This window comes from Esox lucius, chromosome 19 (genome assembly GCF_011004845.1).
Source record: "Esox lucius isolate fEsoLuc1 chromosome 19, fEsoLuc1.pri, whole genome shotgun sequence".
Classification (NCBI taxonomy): Eukaryota; Metazoa; Chordata; class Actinopteri; order Esociformes; family Esocidae; genus Esox; species Esox lucius.
In genome coordinates, this window is record NC_047587.1 from 12718381 (window position 1) to 12738579 (window position 20199).

General features: G+C 43.7%; 1 protein-coding gene and 1 long non-coding RNA gene across 12 annotated transcripts in view; one reads left to right on the top strand and one right to left on the bottom strand.

The window, feature by feature from the left end:
- The first annotated feature begins 1359 nt into the window (after positions 1-1359).
- LOC105021815 (CUGBP Elav-like family member 2) overlaps positions 1360-20199 on the top strand; it is a 46378-nt gene continuing 27538 nt past the window's right edge. For 4 of the 11 annotated variants that reach the window (XM_034288491.1, XM_034288490.1, XM_029115294.2 and 1 more), the window contains exons 1-2: positions 1361-1606; positions 16660-16859. In XM_034288491.1, coding sequence (XP_034144382.1) covers positions 1485-1606; positions 16660-16859 — 322 coding nt within the window. In that variant the 5' untranslated portion in view covers positions 1361-1484. Of the gene's footprint in view, positions 1607-4815; positions 5195-5377; positions 5641-15072; positions 15105-16659; positions 16860-20199 lie in introns of those variants that run through there. The other 7 variants (XM_034288487.1, XM_034288488.1, XM_034288492.1 and 4 more) reach the window with 5 other exon arrangements.
- LOC109614681 lies at positions 1622-6237 on the bottom strand. Its single transcript, XR_002195615.3, has 3 exons — positions 6027-6237; positions 2227-2288; positions 1622-1730 (listed from the first exon to the last, which is right to left on the bottom strand). It is a non-coding gene; the product is annotated as an uncharacterized LOC109614681 (long non-coding RNA).

Here is a 20199-nt window from a genome sequence, read left to right on the forward strand (position 1 = left end):
GAACAACAATAAGACTCTTCTTCTACACTGGGGCTTTGGCTTAGTTGGGAAAATCAGAGTCATGAAGGGGCAGTGCTGCTGTCCTGGGTCTCAAGACCTGTCATCTTTCTGTCTTGACAGCATAGGCTGCTTGCAGCATTAAGTGGTTCTCATTTTGGTGAGTGTAGTAGTCGAAACTGTGGCCTCACAGCATAACGACTGCACAGTGGCCAGTGCTCGCATTCTGGCTGCGACATTTCGACAACGTGCGGTGGTCATGCATAGAAAATAACACAGACAAACTAGAAAAACAGACAAACATTCTTAGAATTAAGATTGGTTTCCATCTTTTTAAAGGGGGGTTTGTAAAAGCTTCAGTCCTCCTAGTACCTGATTATAGTGGCATAATACAATATAGTGTATATGAATGCAGTAGACACTTTCTTGAGACCTTTAGTCTTTCATTTAGCCCACTTCTTTATCACTTGACAGAATATCTGCACACATCATTTGCAATTGCATAGTATTGTTGAATGGGAGTCCTTGACTAACAAATGTCCCAAAATTGCCTGCTATGTGTGTGCAAATAATTTATTCAGAAGCTCCCTCACTTTTAAATTGGAAATCCAGCAAATCTCAAACTGTATTGCAAGATTGGCTTACAATAGAGGTTCTGTGGTATCTTCTGGTGGATAAGACCACATTTAGCTACTAGGCCGCTCACTCGTAGGATGACCAACAGGTCACTTCAAAGCCTGACTCTGGTCTCGAGGGAGGTGGTCATTTCACTGTGTTACTTGTTGTTCACAGGACACCTCTGGTAATGAGACACTAGTCTCAATTGGTTTGAATGAAAGGAAAATAAAATGACTTACATTTGGCCTGTTCCCAAACATTATTCAAATACATGCAAAACAGGAAGCAGGGCCATCTCATCTCTTTCAACTCCAGGAGCTAAGAAAGAGGCCCATGCAGATATCCACGTCCTAACTATGCAGATCTTTCCCCCGATCTGCCCCCATGTACCCCAGTCTGTCCGGTGTGACCATACAGTAGGAATAGATCAACCGTGCCCAATTCCCTGGACTCTTCCTAATACGGCTGTCAATTAGTGGAAGAGTGCTACTGTGGCCGCAGCTTTGCAGCCTGCCGAACCAGGCTGCCGCGGGCGGCACAATGCATTAGCCCTCGATGAGCTGTCAGGAAGGATTATTTCAGCTACGCCAGGCAGCAAAGGGGGTGGGCACCGCCTGCTGCACTAAAACCGAAGAGGAGAGAAAGAGAGGGGGCGGGGGAGAGAGAGAGAGAAAAACACAGAGCGAGAGAGAGAGGGAAAGATACCCGGAGAGAAAAAAGGTACAGGGAGAGAGAAAGAGAGAGATTGAGAAAGAGAGAGTGAGAAATAGGCTACCTAGAGAAATAAGAGAGGGTGAAAGAGTGAAAAGAAGAGAAGTGGCCATTTAACACACACAGGAAGGTGGATTTTTCTGGAAGAGCGCCGTGCGATGTTGGAACACTCCTCGGAGCTAGCCCTGGTGCAGAGCTTGTATGTCAACAGCATGCGCTGTCCCCCCACTGCCTCCACCGGTGGTGTCTCCGTCAGGAATGAGGACCTAGGATCTCTGAGGTACGTCGTTGGGTCGGCCCCTTGTTCATTGAGAGTCAATCAGACCTAGCCTGGCTGGCTTTTGTTGTCGTGGCAGGGGTTTGGGGTCGGGGCCGTAGCCAGTGTCTGTGATTCCTCTTTGTCCCTGTGGCGGCATGGTTAACAGATACTGTTATATGATGGATTAACTGTTTCAGGTTCAACTGTTCATCCTCATGCTGTGTGGTGAGTTTGGCTAGATACGTGATGTGGATGTTTTCCGATAAAAGGAAAAGATAAACAATCTACAGTATCTTGTGATCTAAGAAAAAAAGCTCACGCCTGCCCAAAATCCATCTGACTTTGTAGTCTTTACAAAACAGACAGATCCTATTTCTTGTTTTTTGATTGGTTTTGTTTACAATTAAATTAAATATTTTAATAATGACTTTATATTATTTTATTTTGTTCAGATAAAATGTATTTTGTATATAATATTTATTTATTGGCAAATGTATCTTGCATATAATAATTTTTTATTAGCATGTTGATATAAATAAAATAATGTTCCCTAAAAGGTCTTCAGGGACTTACGTACGTCATCCTTAAATTGGAAGAAAATAAATGGGTCACTGAAAATAATAGGTGTGACTTTCGCTCACAGTTGAATCTGAAGAAATGGGTCTCTCTCATCAGTCAGTCATGCAGGAACCAGGTTTTACTTCTACATAAAACAGAGATCATTAGACAAGACAGAGTTGTCCGCGAATATGTCTGTCCATCCAGGCCTTCTTCTAACACTTCCAGAAAAAAATCCACATAATTTTATCTTTTGCATGGCATAGAAACATTTGCATACTTTAAAAAGGAATTTGCATAAGCCTGTAGTACCAGAACCGAAAAATTACCCTGATAAGGTCAGTGTCGTTAACCAACTTTACTGCCAGCCAAACTATAACCAAACATTCTGCAATTACTTTCATGTTAGTACATTGAGGCATACTAAGATGTTGTCCCACTCTGCCTGCTTCTCCATTTTGAGAACGCCCGCATCAGTTGGTCACCAATCTGCAAACGCTTTCCGAGCTCAGAGAAAGTATGTCAGGCAGGCAGCAATTTGATGGTAACATATACAAACAAAAGTGATGTAACCTATTTGGGTTGTTCTGTACAGTCGGACTATTTTTACTTGACCCGCTTTGCTCATTGGTCAAGACGGGGTGCAAATCAAACACTGGATGAATTGATTTATAGGGCCTGGGGATGGTTCTAGTCTCACATTGCAGAGGTATTCCACAGGAGAGATTGATGTAAACAAGCGTGGTTTGGCACTGTATGTGTGGGGATTACAATAGGATTACGATAGTAATAATCTGAGAGATTAAACATGGGCGCGTTGAGGGAGGCACTGACAACCACAACAACAACAACCATACAATCTAGTCAAGTAACGTGCTTCAATAAAATCTTATTTTTTAAATGTATTGATTACATTCCCACACATTTTCCCCATTCTTGCTTTTAGAAATTGATGTGTGCAACATGGGAAGCCATGATGTACTGTAGACTAACCAGATTATCTACCATGCTGGAAATATGCCATATTGCAACAACATTCCTGTCTGGTTCTATGAGACCAACCCACCTTAGACCAGATGCCAGACATAAAAACAGGTTCCAATTGACATGTTTCTTCATAGTGAGATTTTCAGATGTGTTATTAGACGGATTTATGACAGCTAGTTAAGTAAGGTACACACACATACAGATGTATTGTGGTATAGTATTTTAAGTAATTACATTAAAATCAAGATTTTGTAATTTGATTTAATCACTGCTAGGTCAGTGTTAAAAGGTACGTAATTCCCAAACACGCTGAGTTACATGGATTTTGCATGTCTTCTTATGGCCGCTATCGCAGCCCAGCCCCACATTGCCGTTCATTACAGTGTGCTTGTGTGAGTATATCCTATATGTTAAAATAGATCAGAGTCATGTGACATGATTGCAGGCTATTGCTGGCACTTTGAAACCCACTGTTCAACATAAACACAACCTAGAATGTGGTCTCCCTTGAAAATTGATATGAACACAAGGATTATCTGGGATTTAACGAATTGGATATTTCTTATCAGTGAGTCACCCCAAATATAATTTTTTTGTGGGTCGTGAATGCGCAGTTGCTGCAGGCGCCATAATGAACAATTGTGGTCCCGTTTAATTAGGTCGCCAGCCCATCTCATCTCCAGGTTTTTCCTTCTGTTTGGTGCCTAATGGACACACCAGCATTTCTGCTCTGCTCTGTTACAAACAGTACTTGACAACCATGGTCTTAGGCCTCTCGCTCTGGGGGTTTAGTATGGGGAGAGCAAGTCCAGTTCAACAAAGAAACACAGGAACCCCTCCCCCCAAAAACAACAGCAAAGACACAAAAAAGGGGAACATGACCTGTGACCTCTGTAGAAAATGGCAGCCTATTACCTACAGTAAACTACTTTTGACCAGAGCAATACAGATGCATTGCACTTAATAGGGAATAGAGGACATCAGGGCCACAGACTTTATGACTCAGGACGCCTGGAAAGAAAAATAAACTGCATTTTAATGATCTTACTCTTTTTGCCCTATATTCACTGTTTGCCTGAGTAGAAGTGAAGAGCTGATCTAGGATCTGTTTACCCTTTTATATCGTAATTTGGACAGGGGACCATCCTCTATGTGATTCTAGTGATTTTAAGCAGAGAGGGACTGGCCGGGGTCGAGTGGCTTTGCAAAATATTTCAGTGTTTCATTTGAATTATTTGAGAGGATTATATAAAGGGGGATTTCCTATTACTAGTTGATTGGAGCCATAAGTGTGCTTGAGCTAAACGCAGAGAGGCCTGCCAATGCCTAGAATGTTCCATTCTCTGATCCATTATTTCTCTTGATTTTTTCTTGAAAGTCAAGGGGGATGTTTGTGTTTCTCACAAAACGTTTACCTTTAAGTGGCTAGTTTCGTGGACAAATAAGTCCACGACTAGGTTTAATGTGTCCGTGAAACTGGTCCTAAGCGTTTACGTTTTGCTTTTTAACAAGACCCGAGCCAGGCCAGGGGACAGGACTACATTTCCTGACATTTTCCCACGCATATCATTGAAATTACATTGAGCAATTGTTGGTTGGAGTAAGTATTTCGTGTCACCTGCATCCTACGGCAGATTAAACGAATTATTTTCAAATGTAGGTGCGAGACAAGATTCCTGAACTAGCCTACTTAACATTGAATGGAAGAAGCCACACCTCTACATTTCGCCTTGCAGTTGACTGTTGCTCGCCAGCAGTTTTCTTCGTCTGGGAACAGAAGAAATTAGTTGGGGGATGCAGGAGACGAATTTCGACCCCCTGATGATTATAATATTCGCATGCTACTGCTTTCAGTAGCAGACTAGATAGCCCCCTCCCTACACCTGTTCCGCTCTGTCTCGTGGTCGCGCATGAACTGAATCTCGAAGCGTTTAGACCTCACTTTCATTGTTGACTACTGCGTGGTGGCTTGTAGTTAGTGAACATGACTTCGGCATACAGTGGTCTGGATTTTCTTCCGGATAGGATGGTTGAAAGCCGGTTGATGAGCTCGGAAGATTCAGTGTAAGTATCTGCATATTATTAGACTATAGCATAGTGACATGTTTTCGGTTATTTTATTTTCATGAATTGTAAATGAACATGCGCGAACTACGCGCATACACGAAGTTGCGCGCAACGCACTGATAATTAAACGAGCAAAACACATCGACACGTTTGAGTAGCTAACAAGCTAAAGCTAGCTAAAACGGGTCTACTTCTTGGCTAAGGAAATGCTAGTCAAGTGAAGTGACATGTGCTTCCGGAGTTAACACGTTCCAGACAAAATCGCACTATTCGTCATTCTAAAGTTTAAAGCTACAAACTAGCGAATATTGTGTTTTGGTGTGTACTGAGAGCGGGAGAACAACGTTCACACGCGGCAGCCGCCCTTTTGTTTTTTGTATGCCAATTGCTTTAGCAGAACGAGAGGAACAGCAGCGACGGACTCTTCTGTTCGGTTACGGCGGGTAGGTCATGGATAGAAAATAGCTCCATAAAATCTAGCGTTTTAAATGCAACGGTGTCAATTGCGAGGCGAGCCATTGCACAAGACAGTCGCGATATCAAGTAACATAATGCTTTCTTTTCGACTAGAATCATTGAATGCATTCGTATGTTACGGTGTTTCACGAGGAATCAACTGACTATTTCTTTGTAACTAGAAGCGACTGTAGTTTGCAAATCGATTTCCCGTAATGGAGGTTCGTGTAGGGTGGCTTGCAGAACACACGTGGTACATTATTGAGCAATTTAATGGACATCTTGTGACCGCCGTATAGATCGTTAGCTAGTAAAGGAAGTCAGTCAACACAAAGAAATGCTTTAGAAATGCCCAGAGTCTAATTCGGCTTACCGTGAGTGGATTAAAACTTACAGCAATAGATAGGATATAGAGCTACATGGGCTCTACGTTGCTCATGGAGAGTTCACTTTGAAACCCCACTACTCAAGCTCAAGAAATGGGCTTGGTCCTGTTGTAAAGTTCCTGAAAGAACCAGCTAGTTTTTCTTCGTTTTTACATTGCCCCAAAAACGTCATTGTGTTGATTTTTATACACGGACTAATGATCGTTTGTTTTTCTAGAAAAGGATGACTTGGCCTACATGATATTTCGTACATGATAAGAACACGTTCTGGTCACATTTTAACGGGATACGCGTGTATTCGGTGTGCTTTAGCTAATTGAAGTCATTTTCTTAATAAAATAAAATTAAGAGTGGGTTCGATATCATTCAAGATCTAAATCGATGCTCTCTGACCTAGCAGCTGCTGTTGGGTGATGGATTAATGCCTCATATTACTTTGATCCCCAAATCGCCACACCTCTCTGTTGAGACCAACGTGATGCAGTATCCCAGATGCATGTCCTCTTACACAGACACACAAAGTACAAACCGAACTTGCTAGTAGCAGTATGACCTTATCAACAAGGGATGATTGAGTAAGTGGAAAATTGAATCATGGCTGTCTGGTAATTTAATTGTTGCTGCTAAAAGGCATAGTAGTGGTCTGAGACCATAGTGATGAACGCAAGAGGATTTGCTGTCTTTTTGGCATTGGACAACCACTCAAGGTGATGTAATCGCTAACTAATGAGTGTTCACTGATTGATTCTCTGACTGTGAATATCTGGGCTTAAGTGAGATCCTTTGGCTGTGATTGCTAACACCAGCGTTGTCCCAAATGGATCCCCATGCCACTACCCTTTTTGGGATGCACCCTATTCTCCCTATGGGCTCTGGTTGAAGCTAGTGCACTCCATGGGTTAATAGAGGGTCAGAATGCAGGGTGTTTCTCTGTTAAGATTTGAGACAAGGCTGTGGGTCCATTTGTCGTGGACACCGACAGGGGTCAGAACATCTGTCGGTCTGGGCCTCCTGGCACTGATTCCTGTGACAGAGTGCGTGTGTGTGCGATAGAGAGAGATGCGGACAGATGTTGGTATGCTGGGAGGGAGGTCGTTCTGGTTTGTCACCTGTTCCACTGCATCCTGCTGCTGGTGTGGTTCTGCACCCCGGATCTAATTTTAAAAACTCTCCCAGGGTTCTGGTTCTCATTGGGAAGCACCCGTCCCAACAGCACCTATAACCTGGCGTGAGTGCTGTAGTCTCTCAGAGTTGCAGCCTGGAAATACAATTGACTGCCCTGTGGAGGAGTCAGGTTAAAAACCGGGGCACTCTTGGTCTCTAACTTGACTTTTTCTGTCATGGAATTGCAGGAAATGGGCTTGTAGGTAAATAATTTAATGGGCAGTGTCTGCTGCACCCTTCACGTGCTATTTGTTTTCACGTTTGACCTTTTATCTTGTGAGAGCGCTCACCACTGCTTGAGAACCATGCAAATGAATAAAAACCGAAACTGTGGTCTGAATGACATACATCGACCCAAGTGGGGTTTGTGGTTATAATGAAGTCATATGCATAAGGTGCTACTTTCTCCAACAGTCTATCCCATCCTCCTCGTAGTTCCCAGGTGGGGTTTATGCAGAAGTTCCTACAAAATACATAGTCATTACTTATCCCTCACACAACCACTCACACTCACTCAAACCCCCTCTCCCTAGCTCGCTCTGTCACACAGACCTCTGTACTTTTTATGTGGTGTGGTTTGAGGCCAGCTACATGAGTTCATTTTCCTCAGCCCTCCCTGTCGCTGCAGCCTTTTTCCTCCTCTAAAGTCCAAAGCCTCCTTTCCGAGTTATGTTTGCGGTCTGGGGTTGCAACAAAATATTCAGTAGTTGTAGCCAACCTTCACGCTTAGATGGCCTTGTGGCGTGTTTATTTTGTTAAGAACAGATGCATTCACCAGGGTGTTTTTGTAATTGGCACCGTGGGATAGTTATTTACTGACAGCACTTCTGCTTGACTGGCTAATCTCTGGTTGGCTCGTTCACCAGAAAGCACAGGGAAAGGCACCAGAACCCAATGTCAATTTATATTATACACACTTTAATTTATTTTTTTAAACAGGAACCATTGAGACTCAGTCTTTGGGGATTGGTCCTACGTGCAGCTGATGTAGAAAAAACCTTGTCAACATGCTTGTACCACATGATATGCTAAGGCCTTGCTCATAGAATGTTGAAGGAGGCCAATAGCAGCTCATGGTCTCCCAGGTGACTTCTAGACGCATGCTACACAATACAGGAGTTGAGTTAGCTGGCTCTGCTCAGTGTTAGTCGCAATTGGGCCGCGCAATGGAAAGAATAAGAAGCGTTTCCATTAAGCTGTGCTACATATGTTGAGATGGCCGGCTGACGGGTCTAAACGTCAGAAGTGCACAGCGAACGTTTTCAGGGTGGTTCTGGGGATGCTGGCAGGCGTGCTGGGTTCAGTGTGCGGCCGCCGAGAGTGTGCGTGTTGGGCTGGGTAACTTTTCCCAACTTGACAGAGGTCTAACAGAAGCCGCTCATTTGTTGGTGACATGAACATTTTAATGCGTGTCAGTCGGTTGCCATCTTAAGCAAACCTGTAAATGAGAATCACTGCAACTGGGACGGCTTCTGTTACAGTGCCATTAGCATGAATGACCAGAAGACATTTGAGGGGAATGTTTTAAGTTCATCTTTCAAATATGTGTGTGAAATTATTCCAAGTGCCTGAGAAAATTGATTGTTTTCATGTGTCATCACGGCATCTGGGAATGCCCACTTGGTAGGCAAAGGTCTCCTTCAATTGCCCACCATTGACAGCCCGACAACTTTTGCTAGTATATATTTTACAGATTATACTAAATGCCAGATAGTTGCAGTTCCATTTCATATGTTAACTGCATATTGTATTTGCAGTCATATCTACATGTAATCAGTGTAATGAATGACATGGTCTGTTTTCATCTGCACCAATGCAACCAATTCCACTGGCTTGGCTAACATTACTGAGTCTAGCCAAACCCCCAGTCGCACCAATGCAACATTCCCCACAGCAACCCAGGCTGTCGGTGGTTCATTTAAAAACTTTTATATTATTACTTTTACATTTGTCACAAGATTGTGTAATACTGGCTGCTCTACGCTACACTGACCACTCATAGAACCAGTTGTAATTTAGGCGTGTTAGCACTCCCCTTTGCTTTGACAATGAAGAATCTCTTCTACTTCACCTCCCAAACAATTGTATTATTGACCAACCCTGATCGAATGTGCAGATAGCTGTCCACACATTTGTACGCTTTCATTTTGGTAGCAGTGTAAGGGGATGGAGTCTCCACAAGGTATATGTACACATCCCCAAAGTTCGGCTTCGCCGGGAATGTTGGTATTTTCAACAATGTAAATAACGCAGCGGGTGCTGTGTATGGGTCACAAGTGCCTAAGCCTTGCAGTGTGTTTGCATACCATGTTTTTTGAGGTGGTATAAACACTCATGGGCTGTAAAAGTAGAACATTTGGCCGGCTTGTGCAGTAGCTCCATAGAATTCCCAGTGTTAGCCACCATGTTTCAACAATGTTTGCCTGATCTCTTTCAAATGCAGCATATATTTGTTAGCCAGCTAGCTATCTAGCTTTAATTTGTAAATATATGGTATGAGTGATACTATTACGCTATAGAAAAGCTACAAATCGGAGCCATTTAATTTTTAATACACGCCAAAATAATTTTAAATAACATTTAATTTATAGGTTGCATGTGGCTGTCCTCAAATAATTTCCCCACAAAGACCTACTAAAATATCTTGTCCGTGTGAATACCAACAATTCCACTAAACATGCAACTTTTAATATTGTCAATTATAATACCTATCAACACCAGGTATCCTTTTTACCTAAATATATTTAAATGTATGAGAACCATGCACAAACCAACTTTTCTATCAATGTATCAGCCTGTGAGTTGAGTCGCATGCCTTGACATTAGAAAAATGTACTTGGTTTCAAATTTTATGCGCTATGGCATTATTGAGGTCTTGATGCTTATGTAAAGTTCTTGTAAATATTAGACTTAAGATTCTCCACTGTCTTGTAACCAAGTATCAATTCCATCACCCACACATGGTTTAATTGAGAATTCTAATATTGAGAGCATTCAGATATTCATCCGTTCACACACAAACTAGCCTTAAAATCGCTGTCTCCCCCCCATAACCACCTGTCACTCAAGTGATTATGAAGCTAATGGGGAGGGTGTTGTCATCTGTACCTGGCTTGCCGGTCGCAAACAGTCTGGGAAACGAGCTCCATGTGGACATGCCTGTCTTCATCAGGGAACGTGCAAACCTTGAAATGAAGCCAAATTGAGGCAGGAACGGAGTTGACGTTACGTTGGAACATCCCAACACCCTCATCAGAGCTGTGATGCAGCACCCTGCCCAGAAATCACGTGTGATGTCATGGATTGGTATGACAGTATGGAGTGAGATTTTAATCATAATTGTAAGAATATTTTTCTTATTACATTGTCAAATGCCTGGGCAACATTTTTCGAAATTGCTACTTTCATGCCAATGAAGCCGGCTGAATTGAAATGAGTGTCTCTGCCTGCCTCTCTCTGTCTCTCTGCCTGCCTGGATGTGTCCTTTTCCTGTGTGTACCACCTCATATGGAAATGGGTCAGATATCACTGAACACTGTGTGTTGCTGACTGTAGCAAAGCCAGCAGTCTTTGTTCTCGTTGTGGTTTTCACCTCTAGCGTCGGAGCTCACAGACATGCGCATGGGCGGACGCATGCTGAAATCTCACCGGAAACGTCAACTGCCGCTGTTTTTGTGGTGCTGGCAGTCGCGTCTGCCTTGAGAAAATGTTCACAGCAAGTGTCAGTTGTTGGGTGTCTCTCTGGGGTGAGCTGGTCCTTATTGCCTGTGATCTGATTGGTCTTCCTCCTTCCCAATGTTCAGGCTGGTCCAGTCCTGTGGGTTTCTCGGAAAGACACAACATTGCCCAAAATGCAATGTTTGTTGCGAGAATGTCAGTTTCTATGTTAGTAGTTCTTATTTGAGCTGGCTTTCCCGAAGGTGTCATGATCTGTCGACACCTTAGCATAATGAGTTCATTGCACCAACTGGAGTAGGTTGTGGTGTGTATTTAGCAACATCATAATTTGGGGTCTGCAGTCCGGCCAAGTGGTTTTAGGTGCCACCTTAGTTGAGTAAATTGGCTAATACAGCCTAGGCCAATACGCACAGAGAAACATCTGAAATCTTGGATCCTGTTTTTGGTGAGTTAAATGTCAAAATATCAATAAATCATTCCTCTGGTTATGTTAAGTGATTTAACTTATATTTTGTTGTTGTAGGCTGCTGTCTCTATTGATTTGGCACATGTAAAATGTCTGGGTAGTGTTGACATTTGGCATTCCTGATGGCTAGCCCAGTGGTTTTCAAAGTCTAAGGCAACATCAAGACAACCATGCAAACAATGAAGTAATTTCCAAGACTGAAAACTTATTATTATTATTTTTATATACTACCCCACAAATGTCTGAAGTGACAGAATTCACTGGGACAAACTGAGATCAATAAAATTAACCTGTTAAGGCCAATGAAAAGATTAGAGGCATGTTGTACAGTAGGAGAATCTATAGTCCAAACACGTCCTAGTGTCGCAGACTCACCCAAACATTGCGAGAGCCTCTTGGAAACAAATCGAAAGCCATAACAGCAATCGGCCGATTCGTATTTACCCTTGAATGCTGTCACTAGATGTCTTCTCGACTGACCCGACTAATTTAATGCGCGCAATACTAAATCAACACCGTTGCAAATAAAAAAATAAGCCATTGGTCCTTGGTTGCTAAATCTGTCTGTGCTGTAGGCTATTTAAAAGCAGAATAATAAAATGGGCGCTGTGAAGTGTCTAGCCGTGATTCTCTCTGCTTATTGCACACTGCCTCCTGCCAATTTGTGTACATCTACTGGTGTTTTTCTCAATTGAATTCTTCGTTCACCCTGACCGGAGGCATTGTTTTTAGAAGACAGAATTTCCTTCCAGCTAATAATGTCCTTATTTAAGCCCTAATAATAACGCTAAATGGTGAAACTTTTTCCAGTCCTTCTAATGAGACTTTCTCTGTCTAGCAGCCAACAACTGTAGGGAAATCTTTCGTAGAGCGAATTCACTTGGAAGAGGTTCCAGTTTCATTAAATGTTGTTTTTTATCTACCTGTAATGTGTTTTTGTTATGAGATCAGCTGGATTTGGGCATTACTGTTTATTGTAAATCGTTCCTTTTTTTGTGCTAATTTCTTTTTCTCAAATCCCCTGGGGAGGCACATCTCACACTTAGAAAACTCCTAGCCTATTGTAGACCTCATCCATTTTCTCTTTAAAATTAGTACAAGAAGGTCAATGTCTTATTTTCTGAGCCTAACAGGTTTAATTTAGAAACAAAATACTAATGCGATTTCAAAATGTGCAATTACATATTCCACAGCATTTGTGAATACATGCCAAAATAACCAAAGGAAGCCTCCTACTAGCTGAATGCAGTAACTCAATGCATTTCTAAAGTTGTTCTGTGCCTGTAGATTTTTGGGAAATGTTTCTGTTGAACTGGATGTAAAACTGAGTAAGAACACAAAAGCATACACATTTTTCAAGGCTGCCGTTATAATTAGCCTGGTTCTGTATACAACGTATAATTAGCCTAATATGCATAGCTTTCTGGAAGAAGGAAGCTTCTACCAGCTTCTTTAATGGTATTATCAGACAATGTCTGTTTTGCTTGACTGGCCTTCTTCATTTCTTGTAAATGTTTAACATCCTCATTCTGTGACGTGAGCTGTGACTTTTCATCCCCAATAAAATTAGTGTAATCCAAGTTGTGAGCACTCTCCATAGGTCTCATGAATAGTAACCCCAAGGAGACATAGCTGGGTCACTGTATGTCACCAGAATTTGCCCATTTCTGGTCCTCAGTACTTTGTTTTTGTATTACGGGACAAGCACTCATGATTCAGTTGATCTAGTAGTCTTGGAATCAGGTAAGTTTGTCAGGGTCTTCATTAAAAGTGTGGTTGCTTGAACAATGGAGTTTGTCAGCAGTGACCTAGCTAGATGTTTGTCACAACTCATGATTCTTTCTTGCAGGAGTTTTGGCAGTTTGAAGCACTGATCTGGTCGTTTTATTGGGGATGAAAAGTGTTTGTGGTCCGCTAAGCAGAAGTCTTTCTCAACCTCTAGAAATAACTATTGAAAAAAACAACAACATGCATTTATTGTTTGAGAAGACACTAAATGCTCCCAACTCCATGTACATGCATGTCTCCCCACCAGTTACCAGGGTTCAAGTTCAAGGAGTCTTTATTATCCCCGAGGGGCAATTCGTTTTGCAGCAAATTCGTTTTCCCATCTCCACCTTTCGCCACTGTGTTGTTTTCCCCTCCACCTTTCACCACTGTGTGGGTGTCCCCTCCACCACTGCGTCTCCCCTTGATTCCATTTGTCAATAAAAGCCTTGAGAAAATGTTAACAGCAAATGTCCGGTCCAGGCTTATGGTCCCAGTAAATCTGCGGCAGGTATGATGTGTCCTGTGGCTCCCAGGACTTCAGCCGCTCCGGGGCGTCTTGGGGCTGTGGCACCTGCCGGGTCATTGGGGGGGGCGACTGGGCTTCCCGGCCTCCCTGCCTGTCTGTAACCTGGGCAGCATTTACTGGGATACATTGAAGAAAACGTCCTTGCACCTTCAAATGACGACTACAATTGGAGGTGGTTTAATATTCTCTGCCTGCTGTCGCTTGGAGAAAGAGCCTTGCATTGAGTCTTTCCAGAGCAAGAAGACGAAAGGCCTTGAGGAATTTGAATTGGAACTAGCCTTGTGTATGGTGGCTCAACAAAAGACGTGTTGTATTGTTAAATCTTGGGATGAAGGATTTGCCAGCAGTTCACACCTGGTTTTATTAAGTGAAAGTGTTCTGTGAAAGACTGGCAGCTGTCTACATCTTCAGACGGAATACAAGGTACTAAGCAGAAAGCATGAAGAGGGCTTCGACCACCTGTTGAGCACTGGTGACCATCTTGTACTGGGACACGTTGTCAGGATAGTCTAAACGTGGGACTTCATGTTGTACGAGAAGGAAGGAAAGCGAGGAGCTCAGCTCAAAATGGCGTTGACGAGAGGCCCTCTGGGTCTCTCGTAGATGAATGGTGTCACACACTACAATGCCGGTAATGCTGGTTTAGTTAGTGCTGGATAGGAGGATTACAAAGCGCCCCTCTTACTTGCTACAGGCCCATTGTTACAACAGGGTGGGGGGGGTATATCAGTGAATAGTGTTCTCTCCAGCGTCCAAACAATACGTAGTTGTTTTCCTCCCTGCTGTGGTAGGCTCAGAGATGGCATAGAACTAGAACTTTAGGAGAGCGTGATACACATGACGCAGGTTGACTTGGGAGTAATCCATTCTAGGAGCTGTATTTCTGTGGCGTGATGGTGGAAGCTGGTGGGTTACTCCCTGTTCCGTCGTCAAACTGGAGCGTGAGAAGAGATGGTCCTGCCTGCGATCTTCACTCTGCTGATGTCTGGTATTTCCACGAGTGGTGTTGAGGATAAAACCGAAATGGAAAGAGAGGTTTTCTTCTCGGACACATTCTGAAGTTGGGTTACCCTTTTGCCTTCAGTGTTTTTCGGGCTGCTGTCTTTGGATCGACACTGACCAAACTCCTCCAACGGTGCAGAAGCACTGGTTCTGGCTCTGAGTGGATTTTGTCTAGCTGAGGGTCTGGTGGGCCTGTGAGATCGCCTCTTGGTTTTGTGATTGGACTGCAATCTGTGTTTTAGATGCGCCGACTCCGGTAATAACGTTTATTTTTTTCCGGTTACCGTGGAAGTCAAGATTTTTTTTTTTTCCTTGTTGGATTTGTTTTCATAGTTTCATTTCCAGAGGACAGGCAACACTGAGGGACGTGTCAGGCAGAATGTCATTCAGGTCGTCCCTTGGCGTCTCGGCTGAGCGCTTGGGTTCAATGTGTAAGAGATGGATGGCTCGAGTCCAGAGGTCCGTATACTGAAACATTTTCTGTCATCTTTTATTTAGCCTCTCTTCCTCCCTCTGTCTGTGAGGTGCGATCCTATTTGGGCGTGTGTGTGAGCTTACCAACACACCAGGAGTTGGCCTGGTCATCATCTGGCTGTGAACACATGTGCACACTCCTGTGATCCTCTGGCACTGTGTGTGTTTGTTTGTGCTGTCAGTGGATGATACTGTCCTCTTGGCATGGCCCCTATCTTCCTATCTTGTGGGACTGTAGGGCCAGAGTCACGACTGACCATACGGAGCCAGAGTTGCGGTTCTCCCTCTCAGCTGGGCTGAATGTGGAGCTAGAGTCCCTGTAGGCTTCTATTGTGCCGTGCAGCTGTGGACTGGCAGGTACCCAGCGCCGCCACTTCCCACCCTGAGTTCTGAGACCGCCCGACGTTTCACAGATTGATTGTTGTAGGCCAGAACTGTCACACCTGATTCAATTAGTTCTGGTGACTGTTTGTTCATTTGAATGGGCTGTCTGAGCGTGTGACCTGCCTGTCGGTCCCCAAGCAGAGGGTCTGGGACCAACTAGGCCCAGAGACACTTATGTTGTCTTCCCATCACCATTGTGCCAGCGTGCCGCCTCCCCCCACCCAACCTGATTTCCGTTCACAAGACCAAATGAACTTGCTCGTCTGTCGTCGAGAATCAGACCCCTTGGCAATTCATGAACCTCGGACGCTGCTATTGGATTTAACCCAACGCAAGTAGTATAGCAGCTGTCCTTTATTTCAAAGGGAGTGTGCCTTAAGGGCTGATGGCTGCGCCAGATGCTTGATGCTCTGGTGTTGCTGTTCAAGATGTGTGTCACTGTGAAGGCTGCTTTGTAGTGGATCTAGTCCCTTTATGGACCTTCAGTGTGACATCCTGTTTTATTGGTTCGCCGTTGAACCTGTTCTTTGTTTTTGGTTCCATGCGCTTCATAACTCCTCAACTGATCATGCAAGCGTGTATGTTTAAAGTAGATAGTATGTGACTGTTGTTGCTGTGTGTGTTGCCGCTGAATTGACATGCCTAGACAAAAAGCACTGCCTGGAACAGGCGGGCCTGACATGTTGGAAGAGGAGCGTTCTGGGTAATCTTTGATGTTGTAACGGGTTACTTCTGTTATCATTTCAAAATCTGAATTGCTATGAATGAATGGATGGATTCTGCTGTAATGCGTCCTCCGAATGTGCAGGTAATGTGACCTCAGTTGAAAGCAGAAACCGGTTTGAGCATTAATATTTAACACTGGTAAATACGCCCCACTTTTTTTTTGTCTAACAAACCACTTATTCTCACGCTAATGCAACCATTTCCTATCTACTCTGATTGGTTAAATGGGAGGAATGAGATTTTTGGGTTAACAGTGGCATGCTCTAAAATGTAGTCAATGACATGGAAGCATTATTGCCACGGTAGAGGCGCATGGTACAGCTTTCACTGTTTAATGGCCTTTGTTTTAGTCCACTGCGTCAGCCACCCACTGGTGGACTGAAGTGTTTGAGACCCCGGTGCTCATGGTCTTTTTCTCCTGTCTCAACAGCAACGGCAGCAACGGCAGCAAGATGAACGGTTCCATGGAGAACCTAGATACTCCGGACCATGACTCCATCAAGATGTTTGTTGGCCAGATCCCGCGCTCCTGGACAGAAACGGAGCTCAAGGAGCTGTTTGAACCCTACGGAGCAGTGCACCAGATCAACATCCTCCGTGACCGCACTGCCACCCCTCCCCAGAGCAAAGGTAACCCCCCCCCCCCCCCCCCATTGTGAATGACTCCTGTAAGGCCTTTCACATACCTATAAAAATGTTATACAATTAAATAAAAAATTTCATCAGAAGTTACTGTAAATGAATGGATATAAGATTGTATTTTCAACTAGGCAAGGAATTAGTCAAATCACAACTTGATTCTTAGTGCCACTTGTTTTCAAAAAATGTCTACCAGCAACATTTCTCATCCTTCAGATTTTGTGCCAGTATCACTTATGCCGCGTTTCCACTGTGGCTTTACTCCGGCACCAGGGTCACACCGATGATTTATGCTAATGTTGGCCCCAGACTTTTCTGTTTCCACTATATATCTGGTACCAGGGACTTAAGGAGGGGCTCAGGTGGGGAGGGAGGAGTAAACTATTAACGCAATTTAGTTTTTCAAAAAAAATAAAAGGCGATATTGTTTTGGTAATAAAATAAACAGCTCAGTTTGTTTACAATACGGCGTTTGAGCTTGAATAAAAAAACGAATTACTCAAACTCCATCGACTGGTTACTTCTCCACCTACACTCGTAACTATAAGCCAATGTATTCATTATTTTGTTTGATACGTTTTGTCAAGACTATCTACCTTTTTTATAGAAGGGTTTGGGAGAATTCTGAGGTAATTTTATGTTGTAATAGGTTTTGCAGGCAATGGTATCGTACCACATTCGGTCGTTCCAACTCTTTCCGTTCTGAGACTTTGCTTCCCTGTACCGTTGCTTCAGTTTATTTTATCAGGGATCTGTTTGTTAGATCGGATGAAAACCATTACGAGAAGCCTAAAGCCAACGATACACATCTCCATTCGAATAGAACAACATGCCACGTTTTCACAGCATGTCACGCGTCAATCCTGAAACCCCGCCCTAAGTCCTAAGGTCCTGGTCTTGGCACCAAGTGGGAGCCGGGCTACTCGGCCATGGCCCGTGTCAGTGGAAACGGAGAAAAGTCTGGACTTCATGGTAAAAAACCAGTGTTTGGCACCAGTGGAAACACGGCACTGGTGTTGGTCGTGTGCGTGCGTGCGTGCGTGCGTGTGTGCGTGTGTGTGCGTACACACTTTTCTGGGTCTATGTCAACAAATAGTCTGTATTCAACCCATTTTGCACCTGTGCATTTCATTCTGCGGTTTTCAAAAGAGATCCTCTGTGAAGAAGTGAGAGGAAGGTGAGAGGGTGATGGAGAGTACAATTTTCCATTATGGTGTCCATCGATGCACTCACTTCAGAGTGCTCGCGTTGAGCGATTCCATTTATGCCCGTAATTAGCCAAGACAGCCGAGTGTTAGCCTACGGTTGGAAAGGTGTGTGTGGGTGTCACTGGAGGAACATAGCCGTAACGCACTGCAGGTGAACGACGTTACACACGGACAGCTGCTTCAGTCACTCGTGTGGAAGAGGAAGAGCGTTTCGTAGCAGCCAAGCAGACGTCTTCTCGTTTTCTTCACATTATCTGTCTCAATCAGGATGTGTGGGACTCAGTACGGGATTAAGCCCCTAATCCACAGACCGGTGGTTTTGGTGTGGATTTTAGACCCTTTGATGTTGGGATTTTGTGCCTGGGGAGAGTCCTCTATCTGGTACCACCAGAGCCTCAGAGCTAGGAGGGTTGGGGGGAGGGAGAGGGAGAGGGAGGAAGGGATGGGGAGAGGAAGGGAGGGGGGGAGACAGAAAGCCAGGCCTAATCTCACAGTTGCAGGCTTGAGAGTTCTTACTGGAATGTTCTTCCTAACTTACCTCCCTAAAAACGGGTCACAGAATTCAGTGGACTTTGAGTAAATTCCCTGTTTTTCCATGAATTGTGGTTGGAGTAGTGCCGCCATGTTCCCTGATAGGCTAGGTAGGTCACTGTGTTGCTTAGCCAATCAACCCTTTAGATCAGAAGGTGCACTGGGTGTTGACCCAAGGTTTCATATGTGGACACCCATGTCACTTGAAACAAACAATCCCTTTTTTCCCCCTAAAGCTGTTGTTCTCCACAGCCAGTTATAGATTTTTTTGATTTTCAACATTGAACCAGTCGTTAAATTAAGTTAATGAAGACCCGCGGTGTAGATGTCACCCCAGTGTAGTGTTCAGGTACTTGAGTCCAGGAGTCTGATTTTCATAACTTGACACTTGACTTGTTTTTGACCACTAGTGACTCTGACTTGCTCTCTCAACCATTATAACAGTGCCTTTCCCTATAAAAAAAAAAATAGATGTCTGATTTTGTCATCTTGCATTTATCCCATTGTATCTCCATGACAACTCTTTCCTCAGCAGAAAACCGCTTTCCTCAGCAAAGATAACATCCCATGCCATTCAAAATCTGGGACCCTTTATAAATGCAAACATATAGGGAAAAAAATAAATATATCGTGCATTTATTGTACAAGGGCCATTCTAGAATCATACCACAAAGGCAGTCTTAAACCTAGGCTGAGAACATTTGTTTAGAAGAAATCACTAGGAAAAGTTAATGTGAGCAGGAGGGAGAGGGTATTTAATGCGCATGCGCAAAACCAATCATCTAAACAGTGTTCCTTGCTAAAGGGTTAGTTGGTGTGACCAAACGCCTATATGTGCACAACCTTTTAGTGGCTCGACTACTGTACTGTTTCAGAACTAGTTTTTGGCTTTTGGCCAACATAACTTCAAATGTATGTCTCTCTTAGTCATTCTAATCTTTTACCTTTCTATTGGCTGTTTGGTGTTCAGCAGCGGACTGCTCTGATCCATCAATGTTTAAGGAGTGTCCTCAAGCAACTGATGTTTTCAGCTCTCACAACAGGTTTGTTTCAGATCCAGGCTCTTTACTGGCTGCTTTGTCCTGAAACAGCGTCTCTGCTGAAGGTTGTGTGCTCTTGACACGGTCAATGACCCCAAACACACACAAATTCCCCTGGAAGGGTTAAGAGATGCCGGAGTTACTCCAGATCTGAATCCCACAAAAAACCAGACGGCAAGTTCTGAAAATGTCAGTCCCTAAAGTGCATCTCCCAAATGTTGCAGAATTTGATTATTTCTGCTGAAAGGGGCTTCAAATTGCCGGTTGAAATTATGGCTACAAAAAGTTTGGTCTGCAGATGTTTGCCAAAGGCTTTGGAACGAAGTTCTAACTCTAGAGGTGAGACATTATTTTCTTTTTTTGCCTTTTCTTTTTTTGCCCGACCATGTCAGTGGAGCTGGCCAAGAAGAGCAAATGTCTCTTACTGAGTGCCTGACTGGCTGAGTGACTACCCGTTGTTAAATAGCGTTGTGGTTCGAGACTCACACTGTCATGCAGGCGACTGGGGTTCAATCCTCGCCACGGAACAAACAAATTTGGCATTAGGACTTT